The sequence below is a fragment of the Clytia hemisphaerica genome, unplaced genomic scaffold, assembly GCF_902728285.1.
Source record: "Clytia hemisphaerica strain Z4C2 unplaced genomic scaffold, Clytia hemisphaerica genome assembly, whole genome shotgun sequence".
NCBI lineage: Eukaryota > Metazoa > Cnidaria > Hydrozoa > Leptothecata > Clytiidae > Clytia > Clytia hemisphaerica.
The window spans coordinates 231791-253861 of NW_027103648.1; the positions used below are offsets into that span (position 1 = coordinate 231791).

The 22071-nt window shown below is 35.6% G+C and overlaps 1 protein-coding gene across 1 annotated transcript in view; it reads left to right on the forward strand.

Annotated features, from left to right (window-relative positions):
* LOC136802992 (conserved oligomeric Golgi complex subunit 3-like) overlaps nt 1-20202 on the forward strand; it is a 78504-nt gene extending 58302 nt beyond the window's left edge. The window contains exons 12-23 of the mRNA XM_067059740.1: nt 3950-4089; nt 4394-4473; nt 4952-5029; nt 5457-5514; nt 5817-5908; nt 6444-6533; nt 7214-7417; nt 7826-7867; nt 8482-8656; nt 9468-9595; nt 10014-10112; nt 20079-20202. Of these exons, the coding sequence (XP_066915841.1) occupies nt 3950-4089; nt 4394-4473; nt 4952-5029; nt 5457-5514; nt 5817-5908; nt 6444-6533; nt 7214-7417; nt 7826-7867; nt 8482-8656; nt 9468-9595; nt 10014-10112; nt 20079-20105 (1213 nt within the window). The 3' untranslated portion in view covers nt 20106-20202. The remainder of the gene's footprint in view (nt 1-3949; nt 4090-4393; nt 4474-4951; nt 5030-5456; nt 5515-5816; nt 5909-6443; nt 6534-7213; nt 7418-7825; nt 7868-8481; nt 8657-9467; nt 9596-10013; nt 10113-20078) is intronic.
* Nucleotides 20203-22071: the final 1869 nt, after the last annotated feature.

Below are 22071 nucleotides of genomic sequence, written 5' to 3' on the forward strand. Positions count from 1 at the left end.
AATACTTAACAAAGAGTCAAACACAATGCATTGTCACTTTTAATCGATCTTCCTTAATTAAGAGTCGTAAGCTCTATTGTCTTAAAGGTAGAGTAGGAGCACCCTTTAAAACAAAATATTTTATTAAAGAAGGATAAACAAAAGATGCGTGCAATTAACAAAAGGTTTTGCGATTTCAAAACCGGATGACTTGGAGAAAGAATATCGAAACAGTACAAATAGTGTTGTTGATGTATAAGACGAATGCAGTTATCGAGTAAAACCATTACCATACAGTACCTTATCGGAGAAAAAAATGTCGGAGTTTAATTTAGTCGGGGTTTTTTTCGTCACCTATAGGCGTTTTCGTCACTTTCCCCCGATCAAAATTTCAAATTCGTCACTTTTCCCCAACGAAATTTACAATTTAGTCATTTTCACCCAACTAAATTGTCCAAATGAAATGGTTTCCTTCACTAGCTTGAAAAAAGATCTTGTGATTCGGCGTTTAAAGCGAACTTTTTTTTTCGGTTAATAAAGGTGTAAAAAATTTAGATTTTCATTTCGGTTGGGGTTTAAGAAATTGGGTCAAAGTTTTGGTCGGGGATGAAAAAATCGGGTAAAAGTTTCGGTCGGGGATGAAAAAATCGGGTAAAAGTTTTGGTCGGGTGATAAAATATCGGGGAAAAAATTCGGCGGGGCAAAATTTCGTCACCCCCTTAAAATTTTCGTCACTTTCACCCGACATATTTTTCCAAGATAAGGTATATGGCCCAAAACGGAGACGGCCCCCAAAACCGTAGGTCGTCATTAAAATGAAGTTTCTGACCTGCAGATTTATCAGAATTAGACGATTTTTGTTTATTTTAAGGGATGATGGTCATGTTTAAAAATTGAGCATGTTTTTGATGGTTTGAGACAGATTCAAAATAACATATTTGCGTCTGAAGGAAATATTTCAACACCAAAATTAGATAAAAATTGTATATAACTCACTCTAGCTTCTTGGCTATTGAAAATAAGTCATGAAAATGGGGTATAGGAAACTTTCTACACCTAATACTGTTCAGAAAATGCAGATACATCTGTGACTTTAGAGGATGGGTAAAAGATATAGCATAAGGTCAACCAGTATTTTGGGGCCCTAGAATCAGCATTGATAAAACCGAAAATTCGAAATATAAGAAACATCAAAAAAAATCTTGGAATTCCATTCCTATCAGCTTGAGTTAATAGTTTATAACAAAAAATTAACATTATATATAAAAATTTTCGCTGAATCAGCAAAAAAAAACGGCAAATTCTGTTATTTTTTTGCAAAATATAGGAGAAAAAATACTTTTAAAGCTAAATATACCTTAGCTAAATATTTTCAGTTTCAGTTAAGCTGTTTTTCTAAAATTTTCACAGCATATTCCATACATGAATGGAACTATTTTCAAAGAGATTGGTTTTCAGAAACTTGATTAAGATTGTCATTTTGAAAATTTCTAAATTTTCAGTTTGGACTTTGAAATATCGAAAATCTTGAAATATTTTATAAAAATCATAAATTCTACATCCACCGGGTCGTAAATTTAAGGGAAAACACAAATATGTTCATAGTTTCTTCCCCTATTACGACTGGGCTTAATAATTTGATTTTAACTACACCTACGTTTTGGGGGCCCCAAACCTGCGTTTTGACAACCAGGGTATACTGTAAAAATTCTATCAAACAAATTTATGCCCAAAAGCCTTAGATCACATTTCCAAACTATGGTCTAAATTTTGTATTCATATCTTAAAGGTATCTCGAGAAATCGCTAAAACTGCAAACCTCCGTTTTGGGGCCATTAGAAAAAAGCTACCTATCTTTAAGCGATTGAAAAATATTGTTGAAATTGATCATTTTGTAAAAGAAGTTCTGGGAAATAAAGTAGAGATGTTAAAGTTTTTCATACAGCAAAAAAAATTGTAAAACCTCTTTTCTTCTAGATTTGAGAGAAATTTCAAATTTGATCGATGTTTTGGATTTACTGTAAATATGTTTACGGATTTCGAGTGATGTATGGATATCAATATCATTCAATCACCAATAAACCAGTGTATTCATCCATTATAAATCTCTTTGTTTGACTTTGATGGATTTAATTAAGGAAACCTTCCAGTGTAAACGCGCCCTAAGATTTATCTTTTGAATTTCTTCGTGTAAATGACTGACAGATTGATTTGAATGCAATTTATTTGCTAGCATGTGACTGCATGAGGCCTGAATTTGCATATTAATCCCTAGCATAAATGCTGTACTTATTGTGGTAAATAAAATCGAGCCTTGATCCTTTGCTTTAGACTGAAAGAAAAAATCAAGCCTTAATCCTTTGCTTTGGACTGAATAAAATCAAGCCTTAATCCTTTGCTTTGGACTGGAAGAAAAATCAAGCCTTAATCCTTTGCTTTTTAGACTGGAAGAAAAATCAAGCCTTAATCCTTTGCTTTAGACTGAATAAAATCCAGCCTTAATCCTTTGCTTTTTAGACTGAATAAAAATCAAGCTTTAATGTTTTGCTTTTGACTGGAAGAAAAATCAAGCCTTAATCCTTTGCTTTAGATTGAATAAAAATCAAGTCTTAATCACAGATTTATAAAACCCGAAAGACTAGCTCAAGGGATGGCAAATATTCGTACCCTCCATTTTTACCCTTCCATAAGTGGCCCCTTGATGATTTCAACTAAACCTGGACTGTTCGAATTGATATAGAGTTGGGTAGATATTTTACGTTGATATACCAGTAATCTCTGACTTATAGAAAGTCAGTTTGTAGAAAGGACCCTCCTTACACCCCAAGATACTCGAATGGTTAAATAGCAGACATATTCCATTTATTTTGTGTGCAAATTTAGAGAAAGTGTTTTTGATATTGTGACTGAATATATTCACAGAATAACGCATAAGGCCATAGATAACTAGAAGTCCATTCGATTTAAGCGTGTACTAAGTAAGTTTGCGACCGCAGTCGGAGGCGATCCGAAGGCTCCTCTTCCGATAGTTATCTACCCGAAGGTAGGGGAGGGTGCCACTCTTTCTCCCTGGATTACTCCACTTGCCCTTGATCCTTCTCCTAATTGCTGAGCATTAAGCAGAGAGGCATCAAGTACCATTTTGGGAATCTTTGGTATGAACCAGCTTGGTTGAACCTAGTTGAATCCACAACCATGCGAACCGTAGCTGGATGCTCTACCACTGCACTACGGTCGCTGAGCGTACACTGATTCTTGATTTGCTTGTCATTTTATGTTAAAATTGAAGCAATACAAGAATTATTGCACACTTAAGACTGAATGAAGAATGGACTTTAATATTACTTTATTTCTGATTTTAATAACGCTTGCAGAAATCGATTATAAGGATATTTTTAAATACTTTTGCATTAATATCTCTTCAATTAATGTATTACTTCAACGTCTTCAGAGATTACGGCACAATAGACTAGAGTCTACTTCTGACTGAACTCTGCTTTTTGATAATTTTTGATGACGTCTAGTAAAGTAGACTAGGAGCATTTGACAAGGACGCCATTTTGAAGGAAAAGCACTAAAAATTTAAACAACAAAAACTACTTGGAGTTGGAAAATATGATTAAGAATGGGAAACGAACATAATTAACCAATTTGCAATCCCTTATTTTTCAAAGAAAAACATTGCTTCGTCCTATTTTTACCCTTCAAAAACAACTAAAATCTGGCAGACTGTTTTACAGACCACCTGAACAAATGCATATTACCATACACTACCGGGCCACTTAATCGCCCCATCAAGTCTATAAAGATAGCTTTAAGTGGACCCCGGGCTAGTCACAGAACAGATGATTGGTTGCAAGTGACGTGATTTTACATCACTTACAATCAGTCAACTGTTTGGGTCTATGACGTAACATTAGATGATTATTACATTGGTATATTTCATGAACAAGTATTTTTCTTACCGTAGTACACTGATGGAAAACGTATGTGGAATATTGTATGATACCTTTCGACCTTTGATCATTCAAATGACCCATATGGAGACACTGGCTGAACTGTGCAATATCTTGAAAGTCGAAATGCTAGAAGACCATATCCAAAAGAGAGGTTGGTTTATAATTGCCTCACCTCTGTCTCAATTTTTCTAAAGGCAAGGCAAACCGGTCAAACATTTCATCCAACAATGCGAAAAACGGGGATAAAGAAGAAAAAAAACGTGTTGGATGAAGTTTTTTCGCCATCAAACATTTGGTCCAACATTGGAAATATTGGACTGGTTTGCCATGGCTTTAAATGAAAATAGGTCTGAAAGTGTTTTTCAGTATTAGGGTTGCTTTTTTTCTGTAGACAATTTAATAATACTAATCAAGTCGTTTATATTATATCTTCGTTGATGTCTCTTTTTTTTCAGCTGAACAATTATCCTCATTCCAAGTGATCGTGTCCGAAATGTTGGAAGATGTCCAAGAGCGGCTTGTTTATCGGACACAGGTAATGCATCAAAACAATCAAAACAATAAAACATATTCCGAATCACCTTCACTTTGCTTTGAAGTGATATTTCAGACGTGTAATGACTGATAAAAGGGGATGCCGATCACCTTATCAGCCTTTTCCTACTCATGGTCAAAAAGTTAAGATTTTGAGAATTTTAACGTTTTTCGGAATTTTAAAGTTCGGGCGAGATTGACGATTTTAGCATTTTATTTCTTATTTGGATATTTCGGTCCTAAAGTCTTAAGTCTAATGTTGAGATTAATGTTGTTGTTATTCCAGAAGTAAGTCGAGGCACTTTAAAGTTATAACTATTAGTCATTCATTATTAGGTAGTGGAGAGGTATCTTAATGTCATGGTTGTCTTTTGATTTTTTAGTATTCACGCTATGTATTATGTTTGCTCATTTCAAAGTTTTATTGTCTAAAAAAATGTAATTGAAGCCTTCCTTTTGATTTCTCTTGATTTCTTTAGACGTACATTAGTAAAGACATTGCTGGTTACTCGCCTGCGCCCGGTGATCTCGCTTACCCTGACAAACTGATGATGGAGGTAACTATAGCATAGTAAACAATAACTTTTTACTAATAAAAGAAATTACAATTTCGCTAACAATCTTGAGGATTAAAATGATGCATTTCAATATCTTCGCCTTCTCGCATACTGCTTGATCATTTTTATAGGAAAGTTAAAGGAAGGATATTATAGGACTATTAAATTCCATTTGCTTTAAGTCGTCTACATCCTTTTTTGCTTAACTTTAAGGGGAAACTGAGTCGGGTGAAACGTTTCCTCGGGTAAATTTTAAGTTGGAAAAATCTTCGACACTTTTTTTCAAATCTTTGTCACAACTCCCTTTAAGTAGGGTACGCCAGAGAAAACATCATCAACTGCCTAAAAATCTCGTCACTTTCCCCCCGATCAACTTTCCCCCTTTAAGGTATATAAAATTTTTGACAAATAATATCTTGACTTTCAGCTTGGTACAAACGACGTCAGCATTGACAGTGATGATAAGTCGGCCATTTCAAGAAAAGGTATGATTAGCTATAATAGCAAAACTAATCTTGACATATTCAATGAATCTTACCCAAATTCGAAACAAAAAATAATTGGTCTACGTCTCTCAACATTTTTTCGATATCATAAACGAAGAACTTAAATAAAAGTAGATTTTATAATAATAAATCTTATTGAATTGGAGTTAAGACCAATCTTGATTTTAAACTTTCGAAATCTACATATTTATTTGTTTAGTATGTCAGTTACTAAACTTTTGTCCAAAGAACGAACTATTGGCGGAGTTGTTCCTTTTTAGAGAGCTTTTCTTCTTATCTAGGAGCAACAGCGGTAGTTGATTTACAAGCTATGTGGTATCCAACAGTTCGAAGAACTCTGGTGTGTTTGTCAAAGTTGTACAACAGTATAGGTGTAAGTTTCTTCAGGCGATTTCGAATTTTGTATTGTAAGTCTTTCTCGAGATTTTTTTTAGTTTGCTCTTATTCTAGAAACGGATTTCTCAATGGGTGATACTTTCTACACTGTGCAGTGCCAGTAAACAAACCTTAAAGCAATAATACCGATATTTAAATTGAGGTCTGAATCCCTACGAAAAAAATGCTGAACTTGCCGAAACATTACAAAATGTCCACGCTTAGTTAATCTGACGTTCGAACAACGGAAGTTAATTGCCGGGATTAACTAATCGAAATCTAATCGTGATTATCGGTAATCGGGATTTAATCTAATCGAATTTTGAACAACCGGGCCCAGTTGTTAAAACGAATCATCAAGACAAAAGAGCGCGCTATGTTAGTTCTTTGTTTTACCTGACCATTGAGCATATTCTTTCAAAAATTAAATAATACAGACTATCAATTTCGAACGCTTTGGCGTTGAGAAAATGTTCTTGCGCCGTTCTTTTCTCGATCACAGCTTTCTAAATTATATTTTTCTGTTGTCATAGAAACCAACATTTGAAGGTATTGCGCAAGAAGCTTTATCATGTTGTATTGTCACCTTGAAATACGCCAGTAATGAAATCACCAAGAAAAAGGTTAGATTCCACGAGGGGTTCAAGAGTTTTGGCAACTTAAGGTTCTAATTATTCACGGGACTTAGGCTATAATGATATTTTACATTATTGTTCACTTGACGAGACTACAATACTGTACATCTTTGCGGCCACGGCTCTTTATGGCTTTTATCCCTTACCATGTCTCATTAATGTCTTGAAAAAAATTTACTTGATGATACGCTTCTTTATATTAAGCAATCGGTTAGTGGTGCCTTCTCCTACTTTTCAGTTGAGTGTTAGTGAAAGAGCCGTCGGCTTGCCTCCGATTGTGTTTACAAACTTTTCTTTTAACTGTACTTTAATTTCAAAACCATCAACACAACCCTTTCTCACAAACCCACTGGGACCCCTTCCAACTGGAAAAAATGGCCAACATGTCGTCCCCAGTGGAAAATTTTTCTTCCCATTTTTGTCCCCGCTGAAAAAAGTCAAATAAACCAATCCTCACTGCAAAATATTATGCCATTTTTCCCATCCCCACTGAATTTTCTGACTTGAAAACAATGCAATTTAAATCCACGGTCAAATAAGAAATGGGTAAATTATAAATCGCCATTGAGTTTCAGTCCGATATCTTTACCCCCACTGGCTAAAAAAATCCTACCGGTTCTGTGAGAAGGGGTGTATTCAACAAGAAAAACTCTCATTTTCATTTCCAGGGTGCAATCAACGGTCATCTATTCCTGATCAAACATTTGTTGATCTTACGTGAACAAATCTCACCTTTCGATGTCGATTTTGCTATCAAAGAAGTCTCCTTGGATTTCACCAAGTTGCGTTCAGCAGCGTACGGACTGTTCGCCAAAGGATCACAAATACTTAGTTTAAATTCCAACAATGCACTACTCGAATTCCTTCTAGAGGTAAGCCAAAATGTTATATGACTGTATGCTCAGGGTTATTTTTGTTGGGATCTTCAATTATTTATTACTGAAGAAATTGAGTTGGATATATTTAGCTTTTGGTTTGGTTATTTTCATAAGCCATGGTTAGATTCAATTCCCACTAAACGGCAGACATTTCTGCTATGTATGAATTTTTTAGGTAAAGTTGGAAGGTAACTTTTTTAATGCAGTTGTGACGTTTACACTTTACAGATCAGAGTAGTTTATAGTTTGGAGGTGATGAAAGTTACACCCTCGCTAATGAATGTAACCAAAAATTACACGAAGAATAGGTTTTATTTCCAAAGAAGACCATTATAAATGCTGTTCTTGTATGATTGAAGCAAATTATCTTGATTTTTATATATATTTTTTTTACTTCGGTAGGGTGTACCACAGATGACAGAATATTACATCGACTCTAAGCAGGTAATATAATGATTGTACAATTTGAACTCAATTATTTCTCATTAGTTCGAATTACGGAAAGATTCGAAAACATTTTACGAAAGTAAATTGTTGATGGGGACTGAAAATTACTCCACTTTGTAAATTCTGCTATATTTGTTTCAAAGCTTAATTTGATTATGCTTTTAGAATTTAATAGATCATCAACATATTCAAAAGACTCTCCTTTCCATGATATTAAAGCGTTTTGGGAGTAAACCAACCTCGGCTTGTAGATTATTAAAAACGATTTAAACCATAGAATTTGTTTCATATTAGTCATTTCAAAAAAAATGAAAAATCTAAAGATGAAAATTTTGATTGATAAGAAAAAATAGTCATCGCGTCACAGCGATTAACTTTGGTGAATGAATGCACCTTGAGCTGGGTTAACCCATACCATGTGAGGGCAATCGGGTACAGAAAAGCTATAGGCCATTTCACATTCTAAATGAATCATGGGTAATCAGGACTGATTGTGCCTCAATAACGGCTTCCCGTTTGCTAGACGCAAAACATCCAAATATTTAGACCAACTGAAAGTCGTTATCGAAGTGCGGTGGCCTATTCATTCTTCTTTATCTTTCCACCCATAGGAAGTAGATGCAGAATTGAAGACAGTTTGCGAACGGTTCATCAGCGAAACGACTGATTCTTTCATTGCACCTTTAAATGCATTGCTCGATAAGATTGACACCATTTTAAAAATGGCGGAACAAGAAGGGAAAAATGGCCAACAACTTTTGAAACAGCAGCCTTTCGCTAAAGCAGGTATATTGATCGACTTTCTTTTGGTTCCGCTCAAACACATTTGAATAATATCTGAACATCAAGGTTTAAAAAAAGTCACTGTCTAAAGCTTAATCGATGGAAAGAGCTTAAACCTAAGACAGCTCTCGTTCAGTATATGTAGAAATCAACCATACTCTCCTAAAAGTTTTTTTTTGTGTAGTTTTTCGAGAGCTTTCAAATTAGTTTTGGCCTAAAATGAGTTTCAAATTTCCATAAAGAATTGGCCCTTGGTATTTAGCATAGGTTTTCAATAATGGGCCCAGAAATAAGGGATTCTCTTAAAATTCTTGGCAGCCCTTCTGATATCAATCCATAGAGTATCAGACATGTTTTGTCTAAATTCGAGGTTTCGTTCCAAATTTACACAATTTTTATACCAATCGGGCCTTTTAATAAGTGAATTCTTATAATAATGCTCAATAGTTTTTTGTGTTTTCTTTCTACACCCTTCTTACCGATTCGAACTTGACTTCTTTCCATTTCCATTTACAGAGAGATTCGAATCATAGAAGTTCGAATAGACGATATCGGCTTTACCGAATTCTCCCCGAATGATTACCCATGATGCATTGTGCAAAAAAATTCACGGACGATATTGATGACGATACCAATGCATCATGGGTAATCATTCGGGGAGAATTCGGAAAGCCGATATCGTCCATTATCGAAAATCTAACATCATCGAATCTAGGAAGTCTAGTCAAATGATATTTAAGGCTATATCCAGCATAGCCTTTACATTCATTTTGTAAAATCATCAATCGTAATGATGAGTTTTTGTCCACTTTAGATGCTGTCCGAAAGATAGTGAGTGAGACATATATGTTGCTGAAATCTAAACTACCGTCTACGCTACAAAGTTTGGCTCTTTATTTGGCGAACAAGGATACTGAATATATTCTGTTTAAACCAGTCACGGTGAGATTTTTATTTTCATTTTTTAAGTTTTTATTTCAGCCAGGTCCCTGTTCATATTCATAATCTGGTTGGTGGCTTTGGCAATAGAAAGCACTGTTCGTTTATTAGCGGATTTCAATGGCGTATATCCAGGTTTCTCGAAGAGCTCCAAATAGACCACAAAAAATAAAAACAGTCATCCTTTATAAAGATAAAATCTTTTCCGATTTTGAGACTTTTAGGGGAGATTTATCATTTCTATAAGCGTTGCTATAGAGGGTTACAATGTTAGTGCTAGGGTAACCCGAGATTTCAAAGCCTAAGCCTACGCCAAACTCTTTGTCTACACACTTTCTGTATTTCTTTGCTTTCCGTACACCTCATTTTTGGATGGCCTCACTGATACATTTTCAACCTTTTCTTTGTCTACCACCACCAGGCAAAAGTACTGAAAACGTATAAACAATTGAACACGGTGGTTGTGAAACACTATGATCACGAAGATCAACAAATTATCGGATGTCCTTCACAAGAACAAGTCAGTTCCATACTTTATTATTTTCATTTCTTCTGATAACGCTCCTCCTGCTTGTTGTGACAAGAACAAGTCTGTTCCAACTCGACTTTCTTTTTTGTCAACGCTCCCTCAGCTCATTCTTTTTGTCTGCTGACACGCAAAAAAACTCGATAAACGTTTTATGGATAAAAATTTTCTGGACGTTAGCTTTTTTAACATTTAAGTACTCAAATGAAGCGTAGCCAAAGTTGTTAAACATTCGTGCATACAACGTTTGAAGAACGCTGTAGCAACGATGTGCGCCAGCTAGGTGTTCGGTGTAACCAGGGGTGAAGGCTAGGCAATGCTGTCTGTGGTTTTGTTATTATCAGTCAGGGTTGGAGCTCAATAGTAACAAAAATGGACTAAAGATCTTTATAGGGACACCCCTGTCTCACAGCGCCGGCGAAACTTTTTCCTACAGCGGGGATAAAAATTTCGATTGAAATCTCAATGGAGATAAAAATTCTATTGTTTCTAAGGTTAAAAAATCCAGTTGTAATTTCTAAACAATGAATTTCGAATGGGAATAAAATCAAATTCAATTTCTCAGTGGGGCTGAAATTCTAGGGTATTTTTCCAACCGGGGACGAAATTTTTGCCAAATATTCTAGTGGGGCCACCGGGACTGTGACACAGGGGTGTTTAGGGGAATTTGTACTCTTTGACTTAGTTTAGGATCCCGAAGATATCCTCGTAGTAGCGATTACCTCGCCAAAACTAGGATTTTTCATTCCGTTTCTAACACCCCTGTGTCACAGACCCTCTGGGACCCCAGTTTCACTGGAAAATTGACTTTGATTGGGATAGGATGCCTCCATTGGAAATCCAATGTATAAAAATTGCACTCCAAAACCATCCCCACAAGATTTTTTTAACCTTGAAACAATTGAATTTCTATCCCCATTTGAATGTCGATAGGAATTTTTATCCCCACTGAGGAAAAAGTTCCACCGGGGCTGTGAGACAGGGGTGCTTTCTTGGCGAGTTCCACTTTGATGATTTTCTGAAAAAAGAAACCTTTTAAGTGCTTTTGACAAAGATTCGATTTTTTTGGGTACTGCAAGAACTTGAGAAAGTTCAAAGTGAAGTCAAAAATTCGAATGTTTAGAGCCCGAAAACCTGGGCTCCAAACACTCGAGAAAGTCGCAAAGTGGAATAGACGTTAATTGCAGCGTAGAAAAAACGCGGTTATCCTTGTAGATGCACTGTTAGGGTTGGAACCTATCCCGGGTAGCAATTTACACGGTATAAGTATTTCCAAACTTTGAAACCTGCCATTTCTGAATCCAAGGTTGCTTGCAATCGCGGAGAAATTTTAAGAGAAGGGTTAGAAAATCAAGTCTCGAAGGGAGAATGGGGGACAACCTACAATCTACTCAACATCGTACACTAATGTTACTAACATTGTTTTCGAATTACAGAAGTATTCGAGATTAAGGTTGGTCGAAATAGAGAGTGCCCATTGTATGAGATTAAAATGAATTCAAAACACATGGACGAGCAAGAATATACGTGATATTTATCACTCGCTGGGTAAATAGTAGGGGGCCAAGTCTCAGGTCCCGTGGCTACTTGTCCTATAAAAGTTGCCATTTCTTTGTGTGTTTTAGTCAGAGAGTTGTAATACAATTTTTTGCTCAGAATTTAATTCTCTATTAGATGGTACCAATCATTTTCGTTTATTTTGACTTTTGAAAATAAGCTATTTCTCTACCCCTTATTTTCCCTTGCAGTTTTGCCTTTGGCGTCACTATTTTGGACGCAAAAAGTTTTCCCAGGCCTTAAAAATTTGACTCTTCTCAAAAAATTCTAATTATATACTAAACTTTGAAATGGAACAGGTTTCGTTTAGTCCTATAAAAGTAGCCACAGGACCTGAGACTTGGCCCCACTGACCTTTATATAACCCTGGGCCAAGCAATATCCGCCATCTTTGATTGGAGTTTTTTTAGAATTGGTACCCAAGGAGAAGCCATTGCAAAGCTAAAAATTAACGTCTAACGCCGCTACATCATCAAAAGAATTTGAGGAAAAGTAGACCTAGCGCTCTCGATGCATTTACACCGCTATCGAGTAGTGCCGACATTAGGGTACCAATTTTCAAAAAACTCCGATCAAAGATTTTGCTTGGCTCGGATTGAGAAGCTTTGTCCAGGGTATATAAAGGTCAGTGCTTGGCCCCCTACTTAAAGAAAATTTGAGTTCAGGGGAAATTCCGGAGATTCTACTCAGAGAGGTATAGGGGTAATTCCATTATCGTCGCTTTTTTGTTGAATCTATCGGGTATGGAAACGATTCCGTTCTGGCCTTTTTAAACGAGTTATCATTTACATCTAGTTGATACAGATGTCGGTAATGCAGTGAAGATGAGAAAGTTTACCATATATAGTGGAAAGTTGACAAATAATTTAATTACCTACTGATGTTTAATCTTTCATGTATCTTGGGGACCAAAAGTTTTGATAGACTTTTTGGAACTACTCCGGTGGGGTGGAGGTCCTATAAATTAACCTGTGTTCGTTCGTTCGTTCGTTCGTTCGTTCGTTCGTTCGTTCGTTCGTTCGTTCGTTCGTTCGTTCGTTCGTTCGTTCGTTCGTTCGTTCGTTCGTTCGTTCGTTCGTTCGTTCGTTCGTCGTTCGTTCGTTCGTTCGTTCGTTCGTTCGTTCGTTCGTTCGTTCGTTCGTTCGTTCGTTCGTTCGTTCGTTCGTTCGTTCGTTCGTTCGTTTCGTTCGTTCGTTCGTTCGTTCGTTCGTTCGTTCGTTCGTTCGTTCGTTCGTTCGTTCGTTCGTTCGTTCGTTCGTTCGTTCGTTCGTCCGTCCGTCCGTCCGTCCGTCCGTTCGTTCGTCTGTTACCAACTTTTCTTAGGATTGAATCATAGGAATCTTTTGATTTTTGGTACAAAGGTGAAAAATGGTGGTGGCCAAAATGTGACGGAGCCCGATTTTCGAAAAAAAAATTGGGCAAATTTGGGCCAAAAAACGGCTAAAAAACGGGTTCGTTGGACTTTGTGAAAAATTGGATCATTAATTTTTTCTGATTTTTTGCATGAAAGTAGGGTACCATCATAGGTAAAAGATGGCTCAAGCAGATTTTGAATTGAATTTGTTGGCTCAAAAAACGTATGTTTATCTATAAGAATCGCTATTAATAAGCATATATCAATATTCTTTGTCAAATTACTCAATTTTTTAATGAGATAGATGTTTTTTTTTTGCTCATGAGGGCTTACTTTTAAAGAATATGTGTGTTTAGACATGAAATTTTGGTTGCTTGGCGTGTTTTTATAGAGAAACTGGCCAAATTCGGTATTTTTTTATAAGCACATTATCAATTGCTTAGGTATTAGCTTTTCTCAAGATTGGCTCTTTCATTCTTTATGATTTTTTGCACAAAGATGCATAACTATAAACCCTGGAATGTAACGGAGCCCGATTTTCGAAAAAAAATGTTTTTGGGCAAATTTGGGCCAAAAAACGGCTAAAAAACGGGTTTTTTGGACGAAATATTGGATCATTATTTTTTTCCGATTTTTTTGCATGAAAGTAGGTAAAAGATGGCTCAAGCAGATTTTCGTAAAAAAAGAATTTTTCAGCTCAAAAAACGCATCTTTATCTATAAGAATCACTATTAATAAGCATACATCAATGTTCTTAGCCAAATTTCTAAATTTTTTGATGAGATAGATGTTTTTTTTGCTCACGAAGTCTTGAATATGAAAGAATATTTCAAGAGTATGAAATTTTGGTTTCTAAACGTTTTTTTATAAGAAACAAACAACTAATTTTAATAGATCGTCGCTATTTGTGTTCTGAATGATTGTTTAACGGTCATGCTCACGTAGATATCAATTATACGTGTTAAATGCATAACCAGGTAGGTCCATAAAAGTATCACTTGTTTTTGATAAAATTTGGACAGTATGGCTATGACTAGGACTAGATTATGAATCACCAACTGATAATAAATAGCACCCCTCTCTAACTTTTTTAACTTGTAAATTTTTCCCTCAAATTTTATGTGGTTTACTTTACGCATAAAAAAATGGGTGCAGGGTCAATTTTTGCCACCTGCCTAATACGTGTTTTTTGCAAACCGACTTTTTGGTCTAATTTAGGTTTAAATTCTCAAGATTGAAAATGCAATTGGTTCGAAATTCGGACCAGCATATTCATTATTTGAGCCATTTTGACATTCTGGTCTGTAAAATACCAACTAGACAGCTAGCTGTCTTAGAATTTCGCAAAGAATCTTCATTTCTTCATTTGTCAATATCCATCTCTGGTCACAATTTCAGCTTTAAATACCAATATTGAGATATGAGAGAGGGGTTAAAGTCTCTTAAGATGCTCCGTGTATAAAAGATAGGAAAATACTCGAACAGCTAAGATTATTATTTCTATGTATAAAAAAAACAAGGAGGACCATTATTAGTCAACCGATTATGATGATGAAACAACATATTGACTTTCACTACCTTACTCATTCGACTACAGTTAGTGTTACCCCCTAGATGAGTTCTACCGGGTTTGATTTCTGAGAATGCGGTAGCCCCTCCCTATTACATTCTTGGAAGTCTTTGATCGATTATCAGTAATTGGTATAGTACAACAAAAATAAAAAGTTTTTTTATAAGAACATCAAGGCCAAGCAACATTTTTCGTGGTTTTGCTATTTAAGCTTTGAAAAATAGAAAATTCTTCTAGAATTTGTTGTTTGTAAACTATGGGGAATTCTTTTGGTGTTTAGGGGTCTAAGTGAAATTCTTGAAATCTGTTGCCAATTTTTTCTATCCCAAAAGAGGCCGGTAGCTCTGTTCTCTGGTCACTTATACAGGGTTGCTAGAAAATTTCATGCTTGGGGAAGATTGAGTATTTTTTCTGAAGGAATGTACTTGGAATATATTCGTTGTGTAGTTATAGTAACTAGAGTGAACATCGAAATTTTTGTTTTGGTGCTCCATTCTAGAGAAGTTATTTAGATTCTTTCGATCTCTGGTCCAGGTCGTTAAACTGGTCCATGTCTATGTTCTCACGGTTTTTTTGTTTTTTTTTTGACGAATTTCAAACTTTGAAAAAGACCATGCTTTGCATAAAAGACATTACCACCGGACAAGATAAGAAGGCTGACTTGTTATTTGTAAATGGGTCGTTATCCAAATCAGTGAATGTGTAGGTTTTTTTTCAATTAACCGAGTTGGTGCGTGGTTATTCTTATAAATAGTCGGACTGTGCTACCAGTATAATCTAATTTGATTATTTCCGGAAGTCATTACAACAAATTAAAAGCATCATAATCCAGTGGTTGATTTGGTTATTTTACAAAAAGTTCTCATGAGCTTTTTCTCCCTGCACTTTCGATGTAAGATGTGTTTGAGGTGTTTTGGTAAATTGTTGCAAATTGTTATAAGTCGAAGTGTGAAGTAAAGTAAAATGTTTTATATCAGAATCATAAGAAAAACACTGGCTCTTTTAAATTGGTTTGCGAGTGGAATTTGATTTGTTTAGATGTTATCTCTAGGATTAATGATTTATTAAAATTGGGTTTTTAATTAATGGCGGTTTCCGCTTCTAAAGGATAACTCGAGCATTAAACTTTGTTTTTAAGAACAAACTATATAAGAACATAAGGCTTCTAAGGCCAAAATGTTAAGAACAAGCTAAGAACATTTTATGGCTTTGTTGACTCTAGAACGCTGAATTTCATAGGAAAATGGGCAAGAATACTCAAAAATGGCAAAAATAAGAACATGTTAAGAACATTTTAAGGCTTAAAACTGAAAAAGTTAAGAAAATTTGGATTTCCGCCAGACCACGTCACAAATTTTGTAGCGGGAGGCCTGGACCCTGATGCTCGTTTTCGTGGATTGATGGGTCTAACCGAAATATTTCAAGGCTTGTGGCTAAGGACAGTTAAACCCAACAAGGGATGCGGGACACCATTAAAGGCTGATTTTCATTTCTCTCGGATGGGAAATTGGTCGGCTCCTTTAGAGCTTTAGCATGGGCGGTCGCCAGTCCACCATCGGAATATCAGATATGGGCTGTTACAGATCTGCCAACGTAATGTCATTTAAACTTGAGCACGGCAAACATGTTCTTTGGTGGCATTCTTGCAGTTCCTTTTTAGCTCAATAGATGAGGCTCAAGTCAAAAATAATACAACTCGTAGCTCCTGCCCCTTCCCTTTTCAGCAGGTAGGGGGGGGACTACACTTAATTTTTTCCTCAAAAATAGCCGTGGGCTAAAATTTTCTCAAATTTAAGGGGGTACCTTCCACTTCGGGGGTATTAAAATGCCCCTAAATGGAACCCGGAGGCTGAGGAAATCGTAATTATATTACAGAAAAAATCTAAAAATTGTCGCATGCGGCGTCATTTAAAAATGACTTTCTATCCAAAACAGTCTAACAGTCTAGGTTAATCTATCAACGTTTGAGTAATCTCAGTATGCTAACGCCCTTATACTTTGTATCACATGACTAAGAAGCGACGAATGAACAAAATATATTCTTCTAATCTGGGAACAATCCATAGTTTGCACAAGAGGGGTTCCAACTTTTTATGGGGCGTTTGGAGGGGGGTACCAAGATTTGCCAGAAAAACTAGGTCCCCCCCTGGGAATTTAGGGGTCAAATAAAAAGGGGGTAGGATATGCAGTGGAAGGAAGAAGCTCAGCACAGAGCTTATATTTTGAAATCGTTGACTCGTGACTGCTTATACTTTGTACTCTTTGATAATTTTGGTGTTTTATAGAGAGATTTTCCTTCGAAACAGATTATCTGAAAAAAAAGGTGAATAGAAATTTCATTACAGAAGGGGGGGCTGGGTATATAGGGGAAGATATACCCCTCCGAAAACTATGTAATCATTTATTTAAAAACAAAAATTAATACAATAAACGGAAATGTGGTTGTATCTAGCAAATCTAGGGGTACCTACCAATCTCGGATTTGTAGGGGATACTTAGATATCAGTGGGGACCTAAATTCTTAGGGAGGCCTAAACCTCGATAGGTGCTATGTAACTGTGCAAAAGAAAATCATACACCAATTTTGTCAACTCGACACAAAATCAAAGAAAAAAATTGGGCACAAATTTGTTGCAGATTTACAGATCTATTGCAAACTAAGAAGTTGCGCATTGTAACAAGATTTCATCGAAAGAATTCAAGAAGCGGCCGACAAAATTGGCGTGGTTAAACCAGGCTTCCGGTGACAATCACGGGACATGTTATAACTCAAAAAGGATCTGACGTCAATTTACTTTGGAGATCTTTGAGAGATTATTAGCAAAATAGTCTGGCAGAATGACAAGGCTTAAAAGCTAGAAGCTTCCCATTGAATTAGCTGTTGACTATTAAAAGTAACGGTAATAACTTTTACCTTTAATGCCGCGAACGGGAGATGACTAACGTTGGACCCCAATATGGACCTGATGAAATCGAAATGGCAAAATATTATAAGTGTAATCGATTTTACTGGTAACCAAAAAGTCAAAATACTTTTGCCGCCATTTTTTGAGGTGGTCCATGTTATGGTCCACGATATTGTCTCCTGTTGCGAACTGAAAGAAAATATTGAATGCAACTCTCAACATGGTTACTAATTTCATCAATATTAGACATAGTAAACAGTTATTGAAGCTTATAACTCGCCTCGATGCGGTATTCAATTTGTGATTAGATTCAAAAGGACCTAGAACTAGTGGAGGTTCTATATTTGAAAAAGTAATACCCTATTTTCAACGGCCTTCTTTGATGAGTTGCCTCCACTGACCTTTATATAACGTGGACTAAGCTAAGCCTGCCATATTTGATCGGAGTTTTTTCAAAAACGTAGTACCCGCAAAGACGTCATTGCAATGTTAAAACTTTTATTAAAACTTAACCTAATGTCCATCGCCGCTACATCACAAGTGTTCAATCAAAATTAGATCTAGCACCCTCGATGCATAAACACCGTTACATGAGTAGTGATGCTCATGTAAGATACCACTTTCAAAAGTCTCTGATCAAAGATTTTGGTTGGCCGTAGACTGGAGTCGTTTATAATGCGTGTAATACAGTAGTATAGGCGTTATATGATAATACGATTATTGTTACGGGATTTGTTCTCTCCATTAACTTTTGCTTTATTTCTACTATGTCTGAATTAGTCGTTTAGTTTGGACTGGGTTGGTTGGGATTGAGTAACTGCCTTCCAAGGATTATATAAGGCTCAGTCATTGACTCTAGAGGTTTCTATTTTTTACATTCAATATTGTTTCCAGAAACGATTTTTTACTCATCAGTTTTATCAGTTTATTCTGAAACCAAGCGTGCTTATGACGTCATTGCATGTTTTAAGGAATGTCGAAGATGTTTTATCCTTAGCCGTTTCTGTTTTGATAAACCCTTAAAGTCCAAATGGGAGATTGTTTCGGACGTCATTTTTGGCGATGATGTCACTGCCAGTTTAATGAGCAAATAAATGGAATTAGAGTTTTGGAAATCTTTGATCCCATAGAAAAATATTCAAAAGTTTAGACCGACTTTAAACCTTGATCGGATATAATTTTGATACTTGGAGCCTCCCTGTGTATCAAAGACCTGTATTAAGTTTGGTCAAAAGTCGATTATAACTGCCGTTATAAGATTTTGCCTATTAATATATTCTTTGGTTACTTTGGCTTATACGTAGCGAGTAGTCGCTGTTAGCTTTCATAGATGTATATTTTAGTCTGCAAAGTGAAACTATTAGGGAGATTCATTGAAATATATTTCCAATTTTTCACACTTAGGTAGATCCGGGTCACTGAGACAGGGGTGTCAAAGCAGCCACACCACAGTCCCACCGTGAATCTTACCCAATAAGAAAAATGATCCCAAAAGTCATTTCTGGAAAAAAATAAAAACTGAAATGTTATCCCCATTGGAAAATTCTCTGAAACCTTATTGTATGAAGCTGTGACACTGATTTACCTTTGCAGGAACGAATTGACTTTTTTTACTAATTGAAAACCAAACAAGTTCCCTAAATGCTTTTTAAAAACTCCCTGTTGGCAACCGTTTGTATCCTATGCCTACCATGAAGTAGGCCTTTCCGTACCGCTATTGGGTAGTAGGATGACGCCCTCCTTTAAACCTTGAGAGAGAGGAGACTCTAAAGTATCCAATGAGCTATGAGCTTCTAACACCTTCCAAAACGTCTGTAGATGATGGTTAAAAGTTTTAACAAGTCACTCCTCTAAAAATCATAAGAAAGTTATTTTAATCCCTTTTAAGGCAAAAAATGGTAAAATTTCAGAAAAAACTTCATTACTGGCACTTTCTACACCTTTACAGCGGACTTTCTTTTATCTTGAACTTTACAATGCACTTTGGGGATCCTGTTTCGGGTTAACCATAGTCCGTATAAAAAACTCCGGTCTGAAGGCCTTTTGTTTCTTTCCATTGTTTCTTACTTGAACTTGCGTTGAGAAATTAGTTAGTTTTTTGATCATGTGATTAAATCTTAAACCAATCCCAAGAGGAATACTTGGTAACATGATCAAAAACTGAGCAAGTCGATTTTTATCTTGACAAAGGAAAAAGCTAGCAAAAAGTTAAAACAATAAGCTTCCAGACCAGAGTTTTTTATACGGACTATGGGTTAACTGACTCTCTATAAGTCTGATAATTTGCAAAAAATAGCTGGCACACAACTTTGCTTTAACGTTCATCTAAGTTGTGAGTTCAAAAATGACGTACTCGACATGGGGGTAAATTTCTGGAACAACCTAAACTGTCTCCGGTAGAAAGGTAGTTCTTTGGAGGTCTTGCACACGTGTTTCATGTTTTACACGCACTTTCATGTTGTACATTTAATTTTCCTGTTTTGCAGACCTAATGCGATAATAAGGTAGTTTGGAGTGATGACTTTTAGTTGCCTTGTCTTAATGTTATTCTATTATTTTCTTTTCTATTTTAGGTATCACTACTCATGGCATTCCATTAATCTATGAAAGATAAAACCCAATCTTTTTTCTATTATATTTATACGTTCAAAACTGCACTAAAAACCTCATAAGAAACATAAAACACACATCAATGAATTTTATTCCTTCTCTCGATCAATCCATGTGATTTTTTAACGAAGCGCCAAAAGAACTATAATTTTTCGCGCCGTTAGCCTTTGAACCAATCAATTCTTTGCTCGCATGAATTTTCTCGGAACTAACTTTCAACGAATTGTAAAGAGAAATAAAAAAAGAGAGTTGCTTAATAGCTAAGATAACATCTTCTCATGTTTTAATTGATAAATGTTTGTGCTTGCTTTCGCATCTACTTGGAAAAAAAGGTTTAAATCCAGGCTTTTTTTCTGCAAATTATTTGGAACACGATAAACATATAAGCAAAACTCCAGTTTTAAACAACTATAGTATACCTGTCATACTCAACAACGCAACTTGACAAAACATAACAGAAAATATCAAATTCAAAATGGCGGATAATAATAAGGTCTGTGCAATCAACATAGATGATCATTTAAAGCATCCATTGACGAATATAGAAAGACACCATCACAGATCACCAAGACGTTGTTGTTTGAAAGCTGTTTGTATATTGTTAGTTGGTTTTGTATTGGTTGCTATTGCTGCATGGAATTATAAATTGCAGATGCAAGTTCGAGATATACTAATTGACGTTCATCAAATAAAACAGGTAGGAATATTATGTTTTGCAATTATTGGACTGACTGACTGACTGACTGACTGACTGACTGACTGACTGACTGACTGACTGACTGACTGACTGACTGACTGACTGACTGACTGACTGACTGACTGACTGACTGACTGACTGACTGACTGACTGACTGACTGGACTGACTGACTGACTGACTGACTGACTGACTGACTGACTGACTGACTGACTGACTGACTGACTGACTGACTGACTGACTGACTGACTGACTGACTGACTGACTGACTGACTGACTGACTGACTGACTGACTGACTGACTGTCATTGATTATTGATATTTTATTGATTATTGATTGATTGTTTGATTGACTTTAGTTTGAATCTTCTTTTTTTTAGTTTCCTTTTCTTTTTCATAATGTACTTTTAGTCATAATGTAACTTTAGACTTTGACCTGATGTACTAGTAGCTTATCATTTGTTTCTCTGCATGTCGTTTCTCTCTTTTAATTTCTAATCTGTTTTTCAATCTTTTATGATTTATCATAGAATTATGATTTCTGCAAAACAGTTAACAGTTTTTCAGCATATTCATTCATATAATTTAGAGTGTAGAAAGTATAGTGTAGTGTGTAGTAGGGAGTTTTGTAATTTTGATGTTACAAATTTACCATGAACAGTATCTAAAATAACACATTTTAAAACATAGTTTTAAACTGTTAGATTCGACACATAACATTTTTTCAACGTTCATTCAACGTTATATTGTTTATATCGACGTGTGGTGTTTTAGGAAAAGAAAGCCCTAAAAGATATCATTAAACGCCTTTCTTTAGTTTAATTTTGGTAGATTTTCTTGGAAAACCTTTAAAGAGATGTTTGTGAAGCTGTTGGTAACAGGCTTCTATGAAATCTTTTTTTTTCAATTGTGATGATGCCAATTTATTTAATGATTTTCTTTATTAATAACTTATTGTGGCTCTAAGAACCACATTCATCATTAAATTCTTTTAATTTGCCCTTAATTGTAATTCCAAAAAGTACAATAAAATCATATGACCACAAATTCTTTGACCTCAATGACTCAATGTGGATTCGTTTAAGAAAATCTGTTTTGCTTAGTTCAAAATAAAAGGCACCAGAGCAAAAATTATGCGAAACGAGTATTTGAATCAAGAGAGTTCAAAAAACCTATTCACTAAAAATACAGTTCTAAGGACCAAAATCTAAAGTAAATGCCCATCTTCATTTTCAAAAGTCTTTGAAATATTTTGTTTTCTA